Source organism: Cervus canadensis, chromosome 7 (genome assembly GCF_019320065.1).
Source record: "Cervus canadensis isolate Bull #8, Minnesota chromosome 7, ASM1932006v1, whole genome shotgun sequence".
In the NCBI taxonomy this organism is placed as follows: domain Eukaryota; kingdom Metazoa; phylum Chordata; class Mammalia; order Artiodactyla; family Cervidae; genus Cervus; species Cervus canadensis.
Window position 1 is genome coordinate 8,327,231 of NC_057392.1, and position 18,281 is coordinate 8,345,511.

At 40.6% G+C, this 18,281-nt stretch overlaps 2 protein-coding genes across 5 annotated transcripts in view; one reads left to right on the top strand and one right to left on the bottom strand.

The window, feature by feature from the left end:
- Positions 1-5,624, bottom strand: part of FAIM (Fas apoptotic inhibitory molecule) — a 173,781-nt gene extending 168,157 nt beyond the window's left edge. The window contains exons 1-3 of one of the 3 annotated variants that reach the window (XM_043474287.1): positions 5,473-5,621; positions 1,545-1,603; positions 99-231 (exon numbers count right to left, since the gene is read on the bottom strand). In XM_043474287.1, coding sequence (XP_043330222.1) covers positions 99-209 — 111 coding nt within the window. In that variant the 5' untranslated portion in view covers positions 210-231; positions 1,545-1,603; positions 5,473-5,621. Of the gene's footprint in view, positions 1-98; positions 232-1,544; positions 1,604-5,079; positions 5,218-5,472 lie in introns of those variants that run through there. The other 2 variants (XM_043474286.1, XM_043474288.1) reach the window with 2 other exon arrangements.
- The window catches only part of CEP70 (centrosomal protein 70), a 242,652-nt gene that overhangs the window by 139,802 nt on the left and 84,569 nt on the right, over positions 1-18,281 (top strand). The window contains exon 1 of one of the 2 annotated variants that reach the window (XM_043474278.1): positions 5,649-5,808. The exons of the other annotated variant lie outside the window; for it this stretch is intronic. The gene's annotated coding sequence lies outside the window, so the exon portion shown is untranslated. Of the gene's footprint in view, positions 1-5,648; positions 5,809-18,281 lie in introns of those variants that run through there. 2 annotated transcript variants of the gene reach the window in all.

Consider the following 18,281-nt stretch of genomic DNA (forward strand, 5'->3'; position numbering starts at 1 on the left):
CTGTAAGGGAAAGCATTCAATTCACATAGGAAGAAAATACATTAGCAAAATCAAGCTTCTCAGTATACTATATTTCACAAAGTAACATTTTTTCTTACCTTCCCATTTACATACACCACTCGTTTGCCTGATGCAGTCCCATGTTCAAATTCAATTTTATGGACTTGATCACTTAAAGCAACTTTCCAAACAGCTACAAGATCTGTCATATTTTCCAGGCTTTAAGGAGGGCTAAGAGAATAAAATTAAGCAATTATAATAGGCAAAAACAGTAATAGAATAACCAATTAGTCCTTCCAAGATGAAAATATCAGATCTTGAAAAGCCCTAAAATTACAAAATATTAAGTGATATAAGCTAAGAAAGCCTACTTACAATACATGTAACTATTTTCACCCTGTTACGCATTCTTCTTTTAAGATGAAATTACTACCTATGGGTATACAGTCAGATAATTCCAAAGTCACATTAATAGTAATAGGATTAAGAATCAATCAGTTTATTCAGGACAATATTCTAAGCTTGGCCACAGAAAGGTCAGTAAAAAGTTTCTACTCCTCCCTCCTGTCATTTAAAAAGCAGAGGATTTAATTTTGTTTTTATCTTTTCAGATCCTATCACACTATTCTTAAAACCTTTTATACTTGAACCAATAACTAGGGATTCATTTTAACAAAAAAGGTTCTTATTTAAAAATACTAAGACTGAGAAAAACAGTCATGGAAGAAATGTTCCATTATAGATATAAAAATGTTATGGAAGACAGTAATCTTGTCATTATTACAGGAAATCTTATTAAAAATACAAAGGATTCTGTTTTGTGACATTTCTGGTACAACTTAAACATATATTTTATATTAATGTCTTAATATAAAATATATCATATACAATGCATATATAACATATAAGTAATATTTTTATACTGATACAGAGTTTTAGCTTTGAGAGAAGTAACATTACAGCAGTAATGTTCATAACTAACAGTTATTCAGTACTTACTGTGTGCCAATCACTGTTCTAAGAGCTTTACACACATTAACTCAAAGAATCCTCACCATGAGGTGGGTACTATTATTCCACCATTTACAGATGAGGAAACCGAGACTCAGAGAGGCTAAAGGCTTGTCTAAGGTCACAATGACAGTAAGTGGCAGATGGGATGTAATTTTAGGAGTCTGGTCCCAGAGTCTATTCTCTTAACCACATCCTCCTCTTCATTCACTCTAATCTCCTTTGTAGGCTCTAAACCAGAAACAGTAAATAGGTTTCATATCATTTTGGAAGTGATTGCCAAGAATTTTGTGCTGAGAGGGATTTGCAGACCTCACATCCAGGTTTTATGGGAAAAGATGCCACATTAGTGGTGGCCACCTCCATGCCAGGTGTTCACCACCCTTGCTGGAAATCACAGAGAAGCAAAACTATGCATTCTGCAGTATTACAAAATGTGTTCTCCAAAAAAGTAGCCTGGATACTCCCCTGAATGATTAAAGCCCATCTTTAAAGCTTCATAACCCAGTTTTATCACAATGCAAGACATTTACCTTTCGTCATCTTCAAAGATAGGACTGTCATCTCCAGATGCCATGGTTGGCAAAACAGTCTTTAATCCAATTAGGAGCCAGGAAAGAAAAAAGCAGAAGTGCAGCAAGGAAAGATTGAGAGCAACAAAGATGATATGTGCAAAGAGTTTTTCTAACTTTGCAATCCATTTCTTAAAATGCATGCAGTTTCTGATGAAACAGCTTTTACATACAATAGAACTGGAATCTCTAATTGTCAGGAAAAGAAATTAAATCATGCAAGTCACCCAGTCAAATTTTTCCCTGTTATGGATTTATAATTTCCTAAAACTAAGAGAATAAACTCTAGTTTATTTCAAGTATCATACCATGTCAGAGTTGCAAGAGATGTAGAGGTCCTCTGGGTCCCCTGCTTCTCAAATTGAGCAGAAGCCCCAAGGGTATGAGGCAGTAGGTCAGAGAATACAGAAAACCCCAGGATAAACAGAATGCATCCTCTGGAGGCAGCCATGTTACAGGGTAGTAACAAATTTAAAATTCAATCTTCATATTAAAATTTAGAAAGCTGTATTATGGTACAATACATAATTAAAATTTTTTTTTAAAGATAACTTCAAAAAAAAGTTAAGCTTGCAGGAAGCAGCCAGGGATGTGCTAGTTTGCTTTCTAAGACCAAACTTAATTTTCCCACTTACTCAAACCCAATTAATTTACTAGTGCCAATAATGAATTCACAAAAGTTATATGGTTTGCTCAGGTCACCAGAAGAGTCCAAGCCAAATCCAGGGTCCAGAACACCTGTGTAATTAACTAAACAGTATCTGGGCTATAATGCTAAAAATCAGAAGCAAATGTAATACTCACATGAATAGGAAACCATCCACATTTGAAGATTTAGGATTAACAACTGTACCCCTGTCAAACCTATTGAATAATAAATTCAACTATTTTTTTGCTTCCAAGACCTACTCTAGTCTAGTCTTTTCCATATAGATGTCCAAGGGTGCTCTCTCCTTGTAAAAATGGGAGATTGCCAATCTTTTTTTGTCTGGAAATAACCAAATGTGACAAATTGCTTTTTGAAAGATATTAAAGAAGACCTTATCACCCATAAAAGCAATCCAACAGGCAAAGAAAAGCTAAACATTTTAGAATAAAAACTAAAGATTCAAAATACATTGCACCTAAAATAAATCCCTTTTTGTAATTAGCATCTTATATATTTGTGGATTTTTCTAGTCTTAAAAATACCTCTCAGGATATCTCCTATGAAAGTGGAGGGTATCCTGTAACTATCAAAGCAAAAAGAACACAGAGCAATAAAGTAAGCTAAATAGCATAATATAACCTAGGGTACGTATCTTTCATAAATCAGAGTAGAGTTTGGGATATCACTTAGATTTTGCTCTACAACTTTTAGAGACTCTAGAAAGTTCAGTAATTCAACAGACTTGAAAGAACTGCCCAGTTTTTCACTTTAAGGAATTTCAAATATTACCACACTAAGATAAGGCTTAGTATCCTCTTAATTATATTTCATATAAAGCATAAAAGATAACACAACAAATTAGATGAGAGGTTAGAAATCAAGGTCACATAAAATATTCTTCTCTCTACTATCAACATTCATTCATACATTCAACATTTACTTAGGGAGTATCAGTTGAAGGTGTTGAAAATCTTTTGGAAATAGTGGTGATGGCTGTACATCATAAATGAACTTGATGTTCACTTAAGTCACTGAACTGGACATTTTTAAATGGCAATTTTTATGTCATATATATTGATCACAACTTTTAAAAATTAATACTGCTATACACACAAAAAAACCCACTGAATTGTATCCTTTATATGGGTGAATTGTATGGTATATGAATTATATCTCAACAAAATTATTTAAAAAAAAAAAAACAACCCGGGTGTCCTGCCAGTAGCGTTTCTTGGAATATGATTTCCCTTATGACCAAGAGATGATCACAGCTGTACATGTCCCGGGTTTCTACCTTACTCATTTGAATAATAAATTCACCTGTCACACAAATGCCTAAGCTATTGTCATATTCTAAATTCAGGTCATATTCTAAATTCATCCGCCAAGGTAGCTGTCATCAGTCACTCATATGCCAGGCACTAAGCTCAGAGTGGGACACTCTGTAGAGACAAAAGATGATTACAGCACAGCCATGGGACTGTCCTTGGAAAGGGAAGCGTAAACAGAACAGGGCTACCCAGGTGGCTCAGAGGTAAAGAATCTGTCTGCAAACGCAGGAAATGGGGGTGTAGGGGGTGGGGTGGGGGTGGTGCTGTTCTATAAATCCCCAGCATCTATCACCTGGGGAAGGATCACCTGGAGAAGGATCCAGAAGATCACCTGGAGAAGGAAATGGCAACCCACTCCAGTATTCTTGCCTGGAAAATCCTTGGACAGAGAAGCCTGGCGGGCTAAGTCTCAAAATTGAGTCAGACACGACTCAGGGACTAAACAACAACAAAGAACCAGAAAAGGCCCCCAGAGAAAGAATCCTGCCAAATGGGTGGGAAGACCAGGGAAGCCTATGCTTTAAAACTTGAGAGAAAGGAATTCATCCATTGTCATTTTAAACTTATACATACATTTAAAATATCAGTTTTGATCTCAAGGAGATCAAACTGGAAAATGATCATTACAAAGCCAAATTCCCTCTATTTCAGCATACAGCTTTTAAAATGTAAGTAAAAAGGATGGAAAAACAAATTCCATTTATTTTCACTAATAAGGACAATGTCACTTACTTCAAAGTTTACATGTCTTCACGGCAAGTTTCTTGAGTCTCTAGAGACACAGCCCTCAGCATAATCATTTAAAATCCCTCTCCTAGCAACTCAACATCCATGTTTCAGAGTAGGGCTTTAAAACGTTTCCACTATCTATCTAATCCCAGCCTGAATTTTGCTTTAACTTAGATTTAATCGTACTGGGGACTGTAATGCTTTATCCAAGCTAAACCTAAGTCGGTTTTAAAAATTACTAAGGTATTCAGTTTCTTTTCAGCAGAGCTCTAGGTAAGACCAGCTATTGCACAAGGCACGTCAAACTTAACGAAGGATCAGCACTGGGACCTCCAGCAAAGTCTGTCAGTTAGCTCTCTGAGCCAGGTGTTCCCAAATGTGAGGCACAAAACACACGAATAACTTTTCCAAGGAGCATTTTGCAATGGGTACCGCAAGCCTCTCTACACAATAAAAAAAACCAGAGGGAACAGTGCTCAACGAATCGTTTTTGGTGAAAACCACCCGTATGTTCACCATCGTGCAGATAATCCGTGGAGTGAATCACAGTCCTGTCACTCAGCAAGCGTCCAGCCCTGGTCAGGCGCGGAAAACCTGGCACCAAAGCATCCGCTCGCGGCCAATAAAAAGGATGGAGACAAACATCAGCGCGCGCAGACGCGTGGGATGTATTGGTAAGACAAAGAAGCCAGGCTGCAGCACTTTGTGATCCAGGCTCTGCAAAAATACAGCCGGCTCATTTTTGCAGGGAAAAGGGGACTGGAAGGAAAGACACCTTAATGCTAACCCGGTGCTCCCCGGCAGCGAAGGTTCGGCTCCTGCGCTTCCTGCCCTGTGACGTCGGCTCCACTTTTCCGACTGCGACAAATAATGAATTTATATTCGGGCAGAGGCCGGAGCCGCGGGTTCCAGGGCCTGGCCGGGCAGGAGCAAACCGCCGCCCCGCCGGGTCTCCGCCCCGCCAGCGGCCGGGTCTCTGCGAGACGCCCGGAGCGCCCTCCCCACCTCCCGCGCGGGCCTAGGCCTCGCCGCGGGGTCGCACCGCCGCCAGGACACCGCCCACTGCCCAGCACGCCCGCCCCCGGCGTCGCCGCAGCCGGGAGATGGCGGCCGCCCGCACGGCGGCGGGGGGCGCCCGGGGCTGCGCGCAGGGGCTTCCGGGCCGGCCGGGCCGCCCCACCTGGGCGCCGTGGGGCTCTGGGGGCTCTGGGCCCAGAGACCGGTGGGTTCCGCCGACTGGACCTCTTAGGCCCTTCGCCGAGAACCAGATGCAGCCTCCGCGGAAGCGAGAGCTCCGAGCGCGCCGACTCTGTCGCGCTTCAGGTCCCCGAGGTGCCCAGCGCCAACCGCTGCCCGCCCTTCCCCGGCGCGGCGACCCAACCCCCGCCGCTGTCCGCGCGGCCGGCTTTGCGCTGAGACGCCTCCGTAAGAACCCGCTGACAGCGGGCGCTGGCTGGACGCTGGAGCGAACCGGGTGGGCAAACCCAGACCTTGCCTGCTCTGAAGCACGGGGCAGGTAAATCCGATCATGGCATTGTCTCCTTGAAACTCTGTAAAGCTGCTGATTACTCCTAGAAAGATCAAAACTCGTTAGGATGGGCATGAGGCCCCATGTATGATGTTGCCCCGGTCTCCTCTGGCTTCGTTTAGATAGATCCTCAAATGATGTGAAGTCCTTCAGCCCAGGGCCTCTGCAGATGCTCTTCTCTTTGCCTGGGCGCTCCTCCCTGCCTCTTCCCTTAGTTAACCTCCATTGCGATTGAGATTGTTCTTCAAATGTCATTTCTTAAGAAAAACTATCCTAAGACTTGCAACACCTGGAATTCTCAGTTCTGTTCAAGTTGTGCAAGTATTCGTGTAATCTTTGTTGAATGTACAGCATAATAGAGTTTCCCCGGCGGTTCAGCGGTCAAGAATCTGCCAGCAATGAGAGAGACCTGGGTTGGGCAGATCCCCTGGAGGAAGCACCACAACCCACCCACGGACAGAGGAGCCTGGCGGGCTGCAGTCCATGGGATCGTGTCAGGGAATGTTTGATGGGAGGATTCCTACATGCTGTCTCTCATGAATCCTTTGTCCCTCTTCAAGTGGAACAGCACGCTGCTCCCAGGGACTGAGGTCATTGTGTGAGGCAGGCTTGGGTCTCCTTTAGTAAACATTCTCTTTAGGACCAAACTGCTTAGTCTCGTTCCCCTTTCTTGAGATATGGATTGTGTCATGACCTTGTGACTAACATTACCCCTTGTTCCCTTGGTAACGGTTGCTGTACATTTGGTTTTCTGATCTTTATCATTCCCGAAAGAAGTTTCTTGTACCACAGCCTATATATACTCATAGGAAAATCATTAAAGCACCTTTACTTCATCAGAGCTTAGGTCCCTGGGTCTTTTTTGTTTCTCTCTCTCTCTCTTTCACTCTCTCTCTCTCTTTTTTTGGCTGACTCTGTGGAGCATGGAGACCCGTCGTGCTCACTTTTCTGCCCGGGCTTCTAAGACCCCCTCGAGAGGGCGCCTGGTGCCTTCGTGAGCGATGCAAGTCCTGTGTCAAGGACTTTATTGGTCCTCTGCGTAAACCAAGGGATATCAGCCTCTTTCTCTCTTTCACTTTCTTATCGTCGACTCAGTACCACAAGGTTCTGGTCCATTAAAGGACCCCAACAAATGGCACCTGAACAGGGACACTGGTGTACGTGGCATATCGGGCGGAGTGACTCAGGGACCTATTGAGGTCGGTAAGTACTAAGGCATGGGTTAAACGGCTGGCCAGCCCCATTATTTTTCTACTTTACTTCACCATTTGTTTAAATTTCAGGGACTTCTGGCTTCACGGCAATGAATAGAGGCTTGCCTTCAAGCAGTAGTTGAACATAATCCTTAGTTTCCTGATAAATGCAGTTTTGATTTAGAAATTTGGCTCCAGGTCAAAGAAAATGTTAAATGAGCAGCCAAACAAGGAAAAAATATTCCAATTGATCTCTAGCCCCTATGGGCTCTTATTAAAGCTGTAATTCTGCCATTTCAGGGTACATTCTAGCCCTTCCAATATTCAGCAACAGACAGAACACTTATTACATAAATATAAGTTAAATGATTAAACTTTACAAAAGGCCCAATTAAAACAATACAAAATATCTCAAAATTTTCTTACTAGCCCTGCCCTGGCTGCTCCAAATGCTTCTCCTCTGCCAACAGTCGCAACTCCAAAAGTCTCTCATTTGTTGGAACCTAATGAAAAGTTATGCTAATTTTTAGACTAGATTAGAAGTTGCTATTTCCCGTACTATAATCGGAGAAGAAACCAAAAAAGAGCTAGAGAAATTACTTGCTTATGAGAATGCAAATCAGAAATGTCAAAGAGCTATAGCTGCAATTTGTGAGACTAGGATTATTATTGATTATTTGAAAGCTTGTCGCAATCTAGGATCAGAAACTCAAAAGATGCAAATGCTGGTTGAGGCAATGGCTGCTACCTTTAGAAAGGGAAATGAAGGATGCTTTAATTGTGGAGATGAAAATCATTTAAAAAGGGACTGCCCTAAGAAGGCTAATAAAATACCAAAAATTTGCCCTCGCTGCCATAGAGGAATGCACTGGGCCAAAGGTTGTAAATTTAAATTTGATATTGATGGAAAACCTATTCCAGGAATCTCCAAACAGGGGACCCTCTAGGTCCCCTACAACAAAAAACAGGGGCAAATTCTATCTTTTCCCTCAAACCCTCAACATCCGGCAGTGCTGCCGTCGATATACCAGCCCTAAATGATTTTTTCCTTTACCCTCAAGCAGTCCCTACTAGAGTGCCTACTGGACTTTTTGGACCCCTGCCCCCACAAACTTTTGGTCTTTTGTTTGGCTGATCTAGTCTGACTTCTAAAGGAATTACTGTTCACCCTGGAATAATTGATTCAGATTATAAAGGAGAGATTCAAATTCTGATGTCATCTCAGATTCTATGGCAATTCAATAATGGGGGCAAAATTGCTCAATTACTTCTCTTACCTTACATTTCTATTAATTCCTCTAATAATGTACGGACAGGTGGGTTTGGCAGTACAGATCAAAAACAATCTTTGTGGACATCATTAGTATCTGAGTATGCCCGACCAAATATAAATATCAAAATTAATGGTAAAAGATTTTCTGGTCTCCTTGACACTGGATCTGATATTACTATTATTTCCAAACATTTATGGCCCAAATCCTGGCCTGTACAAAAGGTCTCTTGCCAAATTGCAGGAATTTCTCAAACTAAAGTACAAGAAGTTTATCAAAGTATTCAAATATACTCATGTGAGGGACCAGAAGGCCAACCTGCAACATTAAAACCTTATGTGATAAATGTACCCTTTAATCTAATAGGAAGGGACTTACTTATGCAATGGCAAACTCAGATATACATTCCACATTTTTCCTAGGGGCCACTGCTCATTTAACAAACAAAACAATTATTAAAATAACTGAGAAAAATTATGAGCCTATTTGGACAAAGCAATGGCCCCTTACAAAAGAAAAATTACAAGCTACTAAAGAACTGTAAACACACAATTAAAATTGAAACATATTGAGGAATCTTGCTCTTTTTGGAACTCTCCTATTTTTGTTATAAAAAGGAAACATAACAAATGGTGTCTCTTAACAGAGTTTAGAAAAGTTAATTCTTTTATGAAACCTATGAGTGCATTGCAACCAGAGATCCCATCACCTATTACTATTCCTCAAAATTGGCACATTATTATTACTGATTCACAAGATTGCCTTTTAAATATACCTTTACACCCTTTAGACCGGGAGAGATTCACTTTCTCTCTCCCTTATCCTAATCATATCGGGCCTCATAAAAGATTTCAGTAGACTATGTTACCTCAAGGTATGCTTAAAAGTCCTGCTACTGCTGCTGCTAAGCCACTTCGGTCGTGTCCTACTCCATGCGACCCCATGGATGTCAGCCTGCCAGGCTCCCCCGTCCCTGGGATTCTCCAGGCAAGAGTACTGAAATAGGGTGCCATTGCCGTCTCCATAACAGTCCTAGTGTTTGTCAAAATGTTGTAGCCAAGGCTTTACTTCCTATGTGACAGCAATTCCCTCATGCATATATCATTAATAATATACCATAGCTACAAAAAGGAGAAATTATATTTTTGACACTGAATGGCTATGATATTCTTTAGACTCCAGAGAAAACTGATGAAAATAAAATCTTTTTTGAAATTGCAAAACCGGTTCTTCTTGCACGTGCAGTTAGGAAAAGGTTAACTTGTTAAAATATATATATATATATATATTTTTTTGGAGCTCCAGTTCTGCCTGGGAAACAAAAATAGGCCTAAGAAAAAACCTTAAGTTAACTCTTATCATGTCCTTGGGATACACAGCCCACTCTATCTAGGACTCCAGCCATTAACAAATTGGTGGAGCTCAAAATAAATAAATAAAACAAAAGGATATTTTAAATTTCAAGTGGAGAACTATGCCTATGTATCTAAAATTATCTATGTCTCAATGTATGTCTTTGTTTTTGGATAGTGTAGAGTTAATGAGCTCTATTTGGATTCAGCTTTACATGAACTGAAGGGTGTTCAATGTTGGGTATAATGTTTATTTAAATGTGAATGTGATTTAAATATAATTATTTGTTAATCTAGTTTGGACATGTCTTGAGTCATCAACATTATATAATACTTTTATTATGCCTTGGTTTAAGGTAAACTAAGTTTGTCAACAAAAAGGTAACTCTTTATATATATATATACACAAATATATAGATGAGATGAAAACTTTTAGATAAGCTCTATTAAAAATAATTTTATTTTTGGTAAAATGATATATTATCTATAATCTGAAGTGGTCTCTTGGGATTAGAGTGACTTAGGTTTCTGGAGTTGTGCTGAACTAAGTAGTAGAAGTTTGTTGAATGGCTGGGTCATTTCCAAATGAAGTAGGATTTTGAAGCATTAAAATTGCTGAACATTGGCTTACTCTTAAAAGGGGTTTTTCTTGCAGAAGAGCTGAAGAGATTTTGAGCTGTTAATGAATATAAATATATATTTATATAGGAATGGATATATATATAATATAATATGATTTGAGAAATATGTTCAATGGTCTATAAAATGCTAACATACAAGACATTTCATGGTTGCTATAGAAAAGTAAAATATATGCTTTTAATAGAAAGATATAAGAAATGGCAAATAAAATGATGAATACAAAAATATTTTCTTGTTGAAACATTTATTATAGAATAAAGTGGTATTTACATAAGCTTTACTAGACTAGTTTTTCATTGTCGTTCTAGCTACAGCAAATGTTCTTTCTCCAAATTAAACCAAATTGGAAACAAGAGAAAAATTCTGGGAGAACAATATTTAACAGAATTAACTTTGGTCAGCAGATACATTCAGACTGCAAATATATTAGAAAATGCAGTTGAGGTGCTTGGGTGGATCACAATGAAAACCACAAAGTATGATGTGTTTATTTGAAATAAACATTGCATTTGTTTATTGTGCTATCATACTTTGTTTTGGCCTTTTAACTTCTAAAGATATTTAGTGCTGGAATTTTAAAAAGGCTTATGACAAATGAAAGAAAATTTTATGGCAAATTGATGTAACTCATTGTCCTGAACTTTCTTCCTCTTCCTTCTTACATGTCTCGATCAACACAAATTCTTCTTTTCTAGGGGCAACACCTCTCTAAGGTAAGACTACACAACATGTTATAACCCACCTATCAACTTACTTCACGATAATGAGAACACCTAATTCTATAAAAACAGACAATGACTCTGCCTATATTTCTAAGCAGTTCAAACAGTTTTTACATTCATTCTCTATTAAACAGATTGCAGACATTCCTTATAGTCCACAAACACAAGACATGATTGGACAAACACATTACACACTATAACTGCAAATAAAAAATTAAATAAGAGAAAATACACAGGAACACTTTTGTCTTCCTTGTCCAGAGCAAACTTTACTAGATTCTGGTGTAATGTATTCTTTAAGCCTATAACTATTGTTGGTGTGGCTTTATTTCTGTTCCCAATCTGTAGGATTCTTAAAGCAGGGCGAAAACGGCATAAAAAAAAAAAAAAGACACCATTTCCCAAATGGATTATTTGTTCTTAAGAATATCAGAAATGTGGAATGTTTGCCTTCTTTTCAGGTCTGTCTTGGAAGTGTAGTCATCCTCTTTAACACACTGAACAGTGAGATTCAACAGTTGCTAAGCTGCATTTCTTTTTCAAGGACAAGGTTCCGGTCCATTAAAGGACCCCAACAGGGTCGCAAAGAGTTGGACACGACTGAAGCGACTGAGCGCGGCTCCCTGGCAGCTTAATGGTAGGCTGAGGTCTGTGAGGTCAAGGACCATGGCCGCTTGGTTCTCACTGTAGCAGCTCCCACATCTGCACAGTGCAGGCTCCTACTATGCTCTGATAAGTGTTGTTGACTGAATGAAGAGTAGACCTGAGTAATGTTTCAGGTGGCCTTGATTTTCGTTAAGGAAGAGACAGCAATCACTGCAGAGGAGAGGATGGTTGAGTGAGCCATCTGAAAAGAGCAGTGAGTGGTCCCTGGGGAAAATGGATTCAGCAGCAAAATAAACATGTGAAAGGGTTCTCTGGGGGCTCTGAAGATTTGAGGGCAAAGGGACATGCAGGTCCCAGTTTCTTCCCTCAGCTTGATGTTAATGTAAAGAAGGATTGTTTCACCTATGGGATTGGTAGTGAGGATGCTGAGCAAGTCTGTGAGAGAACAGCAGTTGAGAAACAATCAAGAACAATCTGTTGATTCAGTTAACTAGTCTGCGAAGTAATGAACTGAATTCCCAAGGAAATTATGTTACAGGGATTCTGCTTAACACTGATTTCTTGTTTGCTACCCTGTATTGAAAGCTCCCTGGAGACAAAGACTTTTCATATTTGCATCTTCTTCTGCACCGGTGTCTTGAATAGAGACTTTTCAATAAATGATGATTGAAAGAATGAACCAGGGAGATAGGGGAGAAGGCAAAAGGCCCCAGAGTGGAAATTTCCAGAAATAGATGAAGATGCATCCCTAATTCCTTTTTCTTGTCCTTAGATCTTCTGAGAAACACTTGTGAATTGTTGGGTTAGGGCCAGGAAACCCTGGTTGGGCAGTAGCTCAAAAATATTGTTTAATGAAGGGTCATATTTTCTTGTAAAACTTTGGGAATCAGAATATCTTTTACAAGACGAATAAGGTATAATTTATTGAATGCTTGCTTTGTGCCTTGTATATTATTGCCTGTAGTTCTCACAACAGTCCAGTAGTTATTCCCATTTTACATAGACTCAAAGGCCTACAGAAGTTGCAGGGCCAGCACATGAAGCCAGCCTGTAGAATTTTCAAAGGTCATATTATCAGAGTCTGCTGTTAGAAAAGTATTGTGCTTGAATATAGATCCTGTCTTAGGGGTCTGGGGAGCCCCTCTGCCTAAGGGCCCCAGAGTGCAGAGGGGTTCAGCCCACTCATGAAGTGCATTCAAGTCTGTCCCCTGAATAGGTGAGGCAGTCTGATTTTGCCACTGGCTTATTCTGCGCCAATGTTTCCTTTTTGGGTATAGTTTCTGGGATATCTGGAATTAAGGAACATGCCAGTTTAGGCTGTATTTTCTACCTACTTATTCCCTGGGCCCAGCACACTGGAGGTAGGCATGGTCACTTGTTATCAAAGAGGATTGTTACGAAAAGAAAGTGTGAACAAAACACCGTGAAAGGTATTGACCTGAGCGTGAAACATACTCAGCTGGTGATCCTGCTTTTGACTTTATTTCCACTCTGAGATTGTTTTCTTGTTTCCCGAGAAAAGCCTGGATGTTGCTTGCTCTAACCTCTCAAACTTCCTCTCACCAGCCCACCCATAGACATCAGTGATTTATTTTAAGAGAGCACCTAAAACCGCTTTCATTCATAATAGTCCATGTTTTCATTGGGCCTCCTTTGGAAAAGGACAAGGGAATTGTTAATGAACTAATGGATTTTCTGAAATTACTTCTTAAACAGCAAGAATGGACATCAAAATTAAAGGGAAAGGTTACATCACCTGATACCTACAGGTTTAAAACTTTGCATGTGCCCTTCCAGTATCGGTCCAGCATGACTATTGGCTATGTGTTCATGCAAGCTGCACCAGAGACTTTCAAATGAGCCCAGAGCCCAGGATTCTGGACTCAGAGGATTGTGCGTCAGCACCAGTGCCAGTAACCGGTCTCCTGCTGCCAGCCAGGCTGCTGCTGCTTGGGCCTCTCTCCTTCAGCGCAAAGAGCCTCTGGCTCTACCTACACAAAACACGGAAAGTGGAGAAGGATCAAACCAAGATGGATTGATAAACTTCAAACCAGAAAAATTGGACAGTTTTAGGAGAAAATAGATTTTTGTCTGAGTCATCTGGAGAGTGGGGTTTGTAGATTCACCCTTCCTTAGACCAAAGAACCAAAGGAAGACACCTTTAAAGTGTCTAAGGAGCATTGCAAGGCTTGTGTTTCAATTTTTTAAGACAAAAATCTGCATCTAGTTTACTTTGAGAAATCTTAAAAATATGGTAAAGTACAGAGAAAAATGCTCATATTCCCACCACCAGCATTGCCCATTCTTATTGGCTCAATAAAACATCCCAATGAATCTGTGCAACTCAGGTTGGATCTTGAACCCGTGGCTTTTTAATTTAGATCACACACTGGATCTCAGGATGTAATGAAGCTCAGGTTTTTGATGTAGAAAGAATTAAGTGAGAGGCAAAGTGATAGATAAGAAGTGAATTTATCTGGACAGAAACACTCCACAGATAGAGTGTGGGCAATCTCAGAAGATGACAATCTCTGAAATATGGTGTGATTAGTTTTTATCTGGGTAATTTCATAGGCTAATGAGTGAGAGGATTATTTCAACTGTTTCAGGGAAGGAGTGAAGATTTCCAGGAATTGGGCACTGCCTACTTTTTGGTATTTTATGATTAGCTTGGAACTCATGGTGCTGTTGAGCGTGTCATTTAGGTAATGAATAGAATCAGTGTATAGTGAGGCTTAAGGTCTATTGGAAGTCGAATCTTCCACCATCTTGGAGCTAGTTGGCCCTAGCCAGTTTTTATCATGTCCTATGGCTATATCATGAGAAATGCTGGGCTGGAAGAAGCACAAGCTGGAATCAAGTTTGCTGGGAGAAATATCAATAACCTCAGATATGCAGATGACACCACCCTTATGGCAGAAAGTGAAGAGGAACTAGAAAGCCTCTTGATGAAAGTGAAAGAGGAGAGTAAAAAAGTTGGCTTAAAGCTCAACATTCAGAAAACTAAGATCATGGCATCTGGTCCCATCACTTCATGGGAAATAGATGGGGAAACAGTGGAAGCAGTGTCAGACTTTATGTTTTTGGGCTCCAAGATCACTGCAGATGGTGACTGCAGCCATGAAATTAAAAGACGCTTTCTCCTTGGAAGGAAAGTTATGACCAACTTAGATAGCACATTAAAAAGCAGAGACATTACATTGCCAACATAGGTCCATCTAGTCAAGGCTATGGTTTTTCCAGTGGTCATGTATGGATGTGAGAGTTGGACTGTGAAGAAAGCTGAGCACTGAAAAATTGATGCTTTTGAACTGTGGTGTTGGAGAAGACTCTTGAGAGTCCCTTGGACTGCAAGGAGATCCAACCAGTCCATCCTAAAGGAGATCAGTCCTGGGTTTTCATTGGAAGGACTGATGCTGAAGCTGAAATTCTAATACTTTGGCCACCTCATGCAAAGAGGTGACTCATTGGAAAAGACCCTGTTTCTGGGAGGGATTGGGGGCAGGAGGAGAAGGGGACGACAGAGGATGAGATGGCTGGATGGCATCACTGACTTGATGGACATGAGTTTGAGTAAACTCCGGGAGTTGGTGATGGACAGGGAGGCCTGGCTTGCTGCGATTCATGCAGTCGCAAAGGGTCAGACATGACTGACCGACTGAACTGAACTGAACTGATGGCTGTGTCATTTTTTAGAGGTTGTGCCCTTCCCCCTTCCCTCCTTTTTCACTAGTAGAAGGAAATATTGAAGATAAATTGGTATTTGACTTTTAACCCTAATACCTTTACTTTCTTCTCCTCCCCAAAGGCCAACATTTTCTTTTTTTTTCAACATTTTCATGAATTTGCTATATTTGCTTTGAACTCCACCTTCCATAGTTATATAGAGAAATTATATTTGTTGTTGTTCAGTTGCTGAATCATGTTCAACTCTTTGCAACCCCAGAGACTTTAGCATGCCAGGCTCCTCTTGAATCCGTTTATCTAAGATGGGGACTTGAATCTATATGTTGGGACTCAATCCCAGCCAAAATGTAGTTTGGAAACTGAACCCATGAAGCCAGGACTTGAGCCCATCCAAAGCCCAGTTTGGGACTCTAGCCCATGATGCCAGGACTCAAACCCAGCCAAAACCCAGTTTGGGACCCTAACCCACGTGACTGGGACTCAAACAGCACCAAAACCCAACTTGGGACTCGAACCCATGATCTTTTATTTAGAATCCCTCACCTGGTGCCTGAACTTCCTAAGGCTCAAGTTCTTTGTGTCTCAGTGCAGTAATTCAGCGAGAGGCAAAGTGATAGGCAAGAAGTAGATTTATTAATATAGGATGCAACAAATTATATTTGTTGTTGTTCAGTTGCTGAATCATGTTCAACTCGTTGCAACCCCATGGACTGCAGCATGCCAGGCCTTCCTGTCCATCACTAACTCCCAGAGTTCACTCATACTCATGTCCATTGAGTTGGTGATGCCATCCAACCATCTCATCCTCTGTCATCCCCTTCTCCTGCCTTCGATCTTTCCCAGCCTCAGGGTCTTTTCAAATGAGTCACTTCTTCATATCAGGTGGCCAAAGTATTGGAGTTTCAGCTTCAGCATCAGTCCTTCCAATGAATATTCAGGACTGATTTCCTTTAGGATGGACTGGTTGGATCTCCTTGCATTCCAAGGAACTCTCAAGAGTCTTCTCCAACACCACAGTTCAAAAGCATCAATTCTTCGGCACTCAGCTTTCCTTATAGTTCAACTCTCACATCCATACGTGACTACTGGAAAACCCATACCTTTGACTAGCTGGAACTCTGTCAGCAAAGTAATGTCTCTGCTCTTTAATATGCTGTCTAGGTTAGTCATAACTTTTCTTCCAAGGAGCAAGTGTCTTTTCATTTCATGGCTGCAGTCACCATCTGCAGTGATTTTGGAGGCCCCCAAAATAAAGTCTGCCACTGTTTTCACTGTTTCCCCATCTATTTGCCATGAAGTGATGGGACCAGATGCCATGATCTTAGTTTTCTGAATGTTGAGTTTTAAGCCATTTTTTTCACTTTCCTCTTTCACTTTCATCAAGAGGCTCTTTAGTTTTTCTTCACTTTCTGCCATAAGGGTGATGTCATCTGCATATCTCAGGCTATTGATATTTCTCCTGGCAATCTTGATTCCAGCTTGTGCTTTATCCAGTCCAGCATTTCTCATGATGTACTCTGCATATAAGTTAAATAAGCAGGGTGACAATATACAACCTTGACAGACTCCTTTCCTGATTTGGAACCAGTATGTTGTTCCATGTCCAGTTCTAACTGGTGCTTCCTGACCTGCATACAGGTTTCTCAAGAGGCAGGTCAGGTGGTCTGGTATTCCTATCTCTTTCAGAATTTTCCACGGTTTATTGTGATCCACACAGTCAAAGGCTTTGGCACAGTCAATAAAGCAAAACTCTGTTAGCCTTTGCCCTGCTTTATTCTGTACTCCAAGGCCAAATTTGCCTGTTGCTCCAGGTGTTTCTTGACTTCCTACTTTTGCATTCCAGTCCCATATAATGAAAAGGACATCTTTTTTGGGTGTTAGTTCTTGAAGGTCTTGTAGGTCTTCATAGAACCATTTAACTTCAGCTTCTTCAGCATTACTGGTTGGGGCATAGACTTGGATTACTGTGATACTAAATGGTTTGCCTTGGAAACGAACAGAGATCATTCTGTCATTTTTGAGATTGCATCCAAGTACTGCTTTTTGGGCTCTTTTGTTGACTATGATCGCTACTCCATTTCTTCTAAGGGATTCTTGCCCACAGTAGTAGATATAGCAGTCATCTGAGTTAAATTCACCCATTCTAGTACATTTTAGTTCGCTGATTCCTAAAATGTCGATGCTCACTCTTGCCATCTCCTGTTTGACCACTTCCTATTTGCCTTGATTCATGGACCTAACATTCTAGGTTCCTATGCAATATTGCTCTTTACAGCATTGGATGTTGCTTCTATCACCAGTCCCATCCACAACTGGGTGTTGTTTTTCTTTGGCTCTGTCTCTTCATTCTTTCTGGAGTTATCTCTCCACTGACGTCCCGTAGCATACTGGGCACCTACTGACCTGGGGAGTTCATTTTTCAGTGTTCTATCTTTTTGCCTTTTCATACTATTATGGAGTTCTCAAGGCAAGAATACTGAAGTGGTTTTTAGTTAAGTGAGTCAAATTGCCAACATCTATTGGATCATAGTAAAAGAAAGGGAATTTCAGAAAAACATCTGCTTCATTAACTGCTATAAAGCCTTTGACTGTGTGAATCACAGCAAACTGTGGAAAATTCTTAGAAGAGATGGGAATAGCAGACCACCTTACCTGCCTCCTGAGAAACCTGTATGCAGGTCAAGAAGCAATGGTTAGAACTGGACATGGAACAATGGACTGGTTCAAAAGCAGGAAAGGAGTACTTCAAGGCTGTATATTGTCACCCTGATTATTTAACTTACATGCAGAGTATATCATGTGAGAGGCAGGGCTGGATGAATCACAAGCTGGAATCAAGATTGCCAGGAGAAATAACAACCTCAGATATGCTGATGATACCACTCTAATGGCAGAAAGCAAAGAGGAACCAAAGAGCCTCTTGATAAGCGTGAAAGAGGAGATTGAAAAAGCTGGATTGAAACTCAACATTCATAAAACTAAGATCAT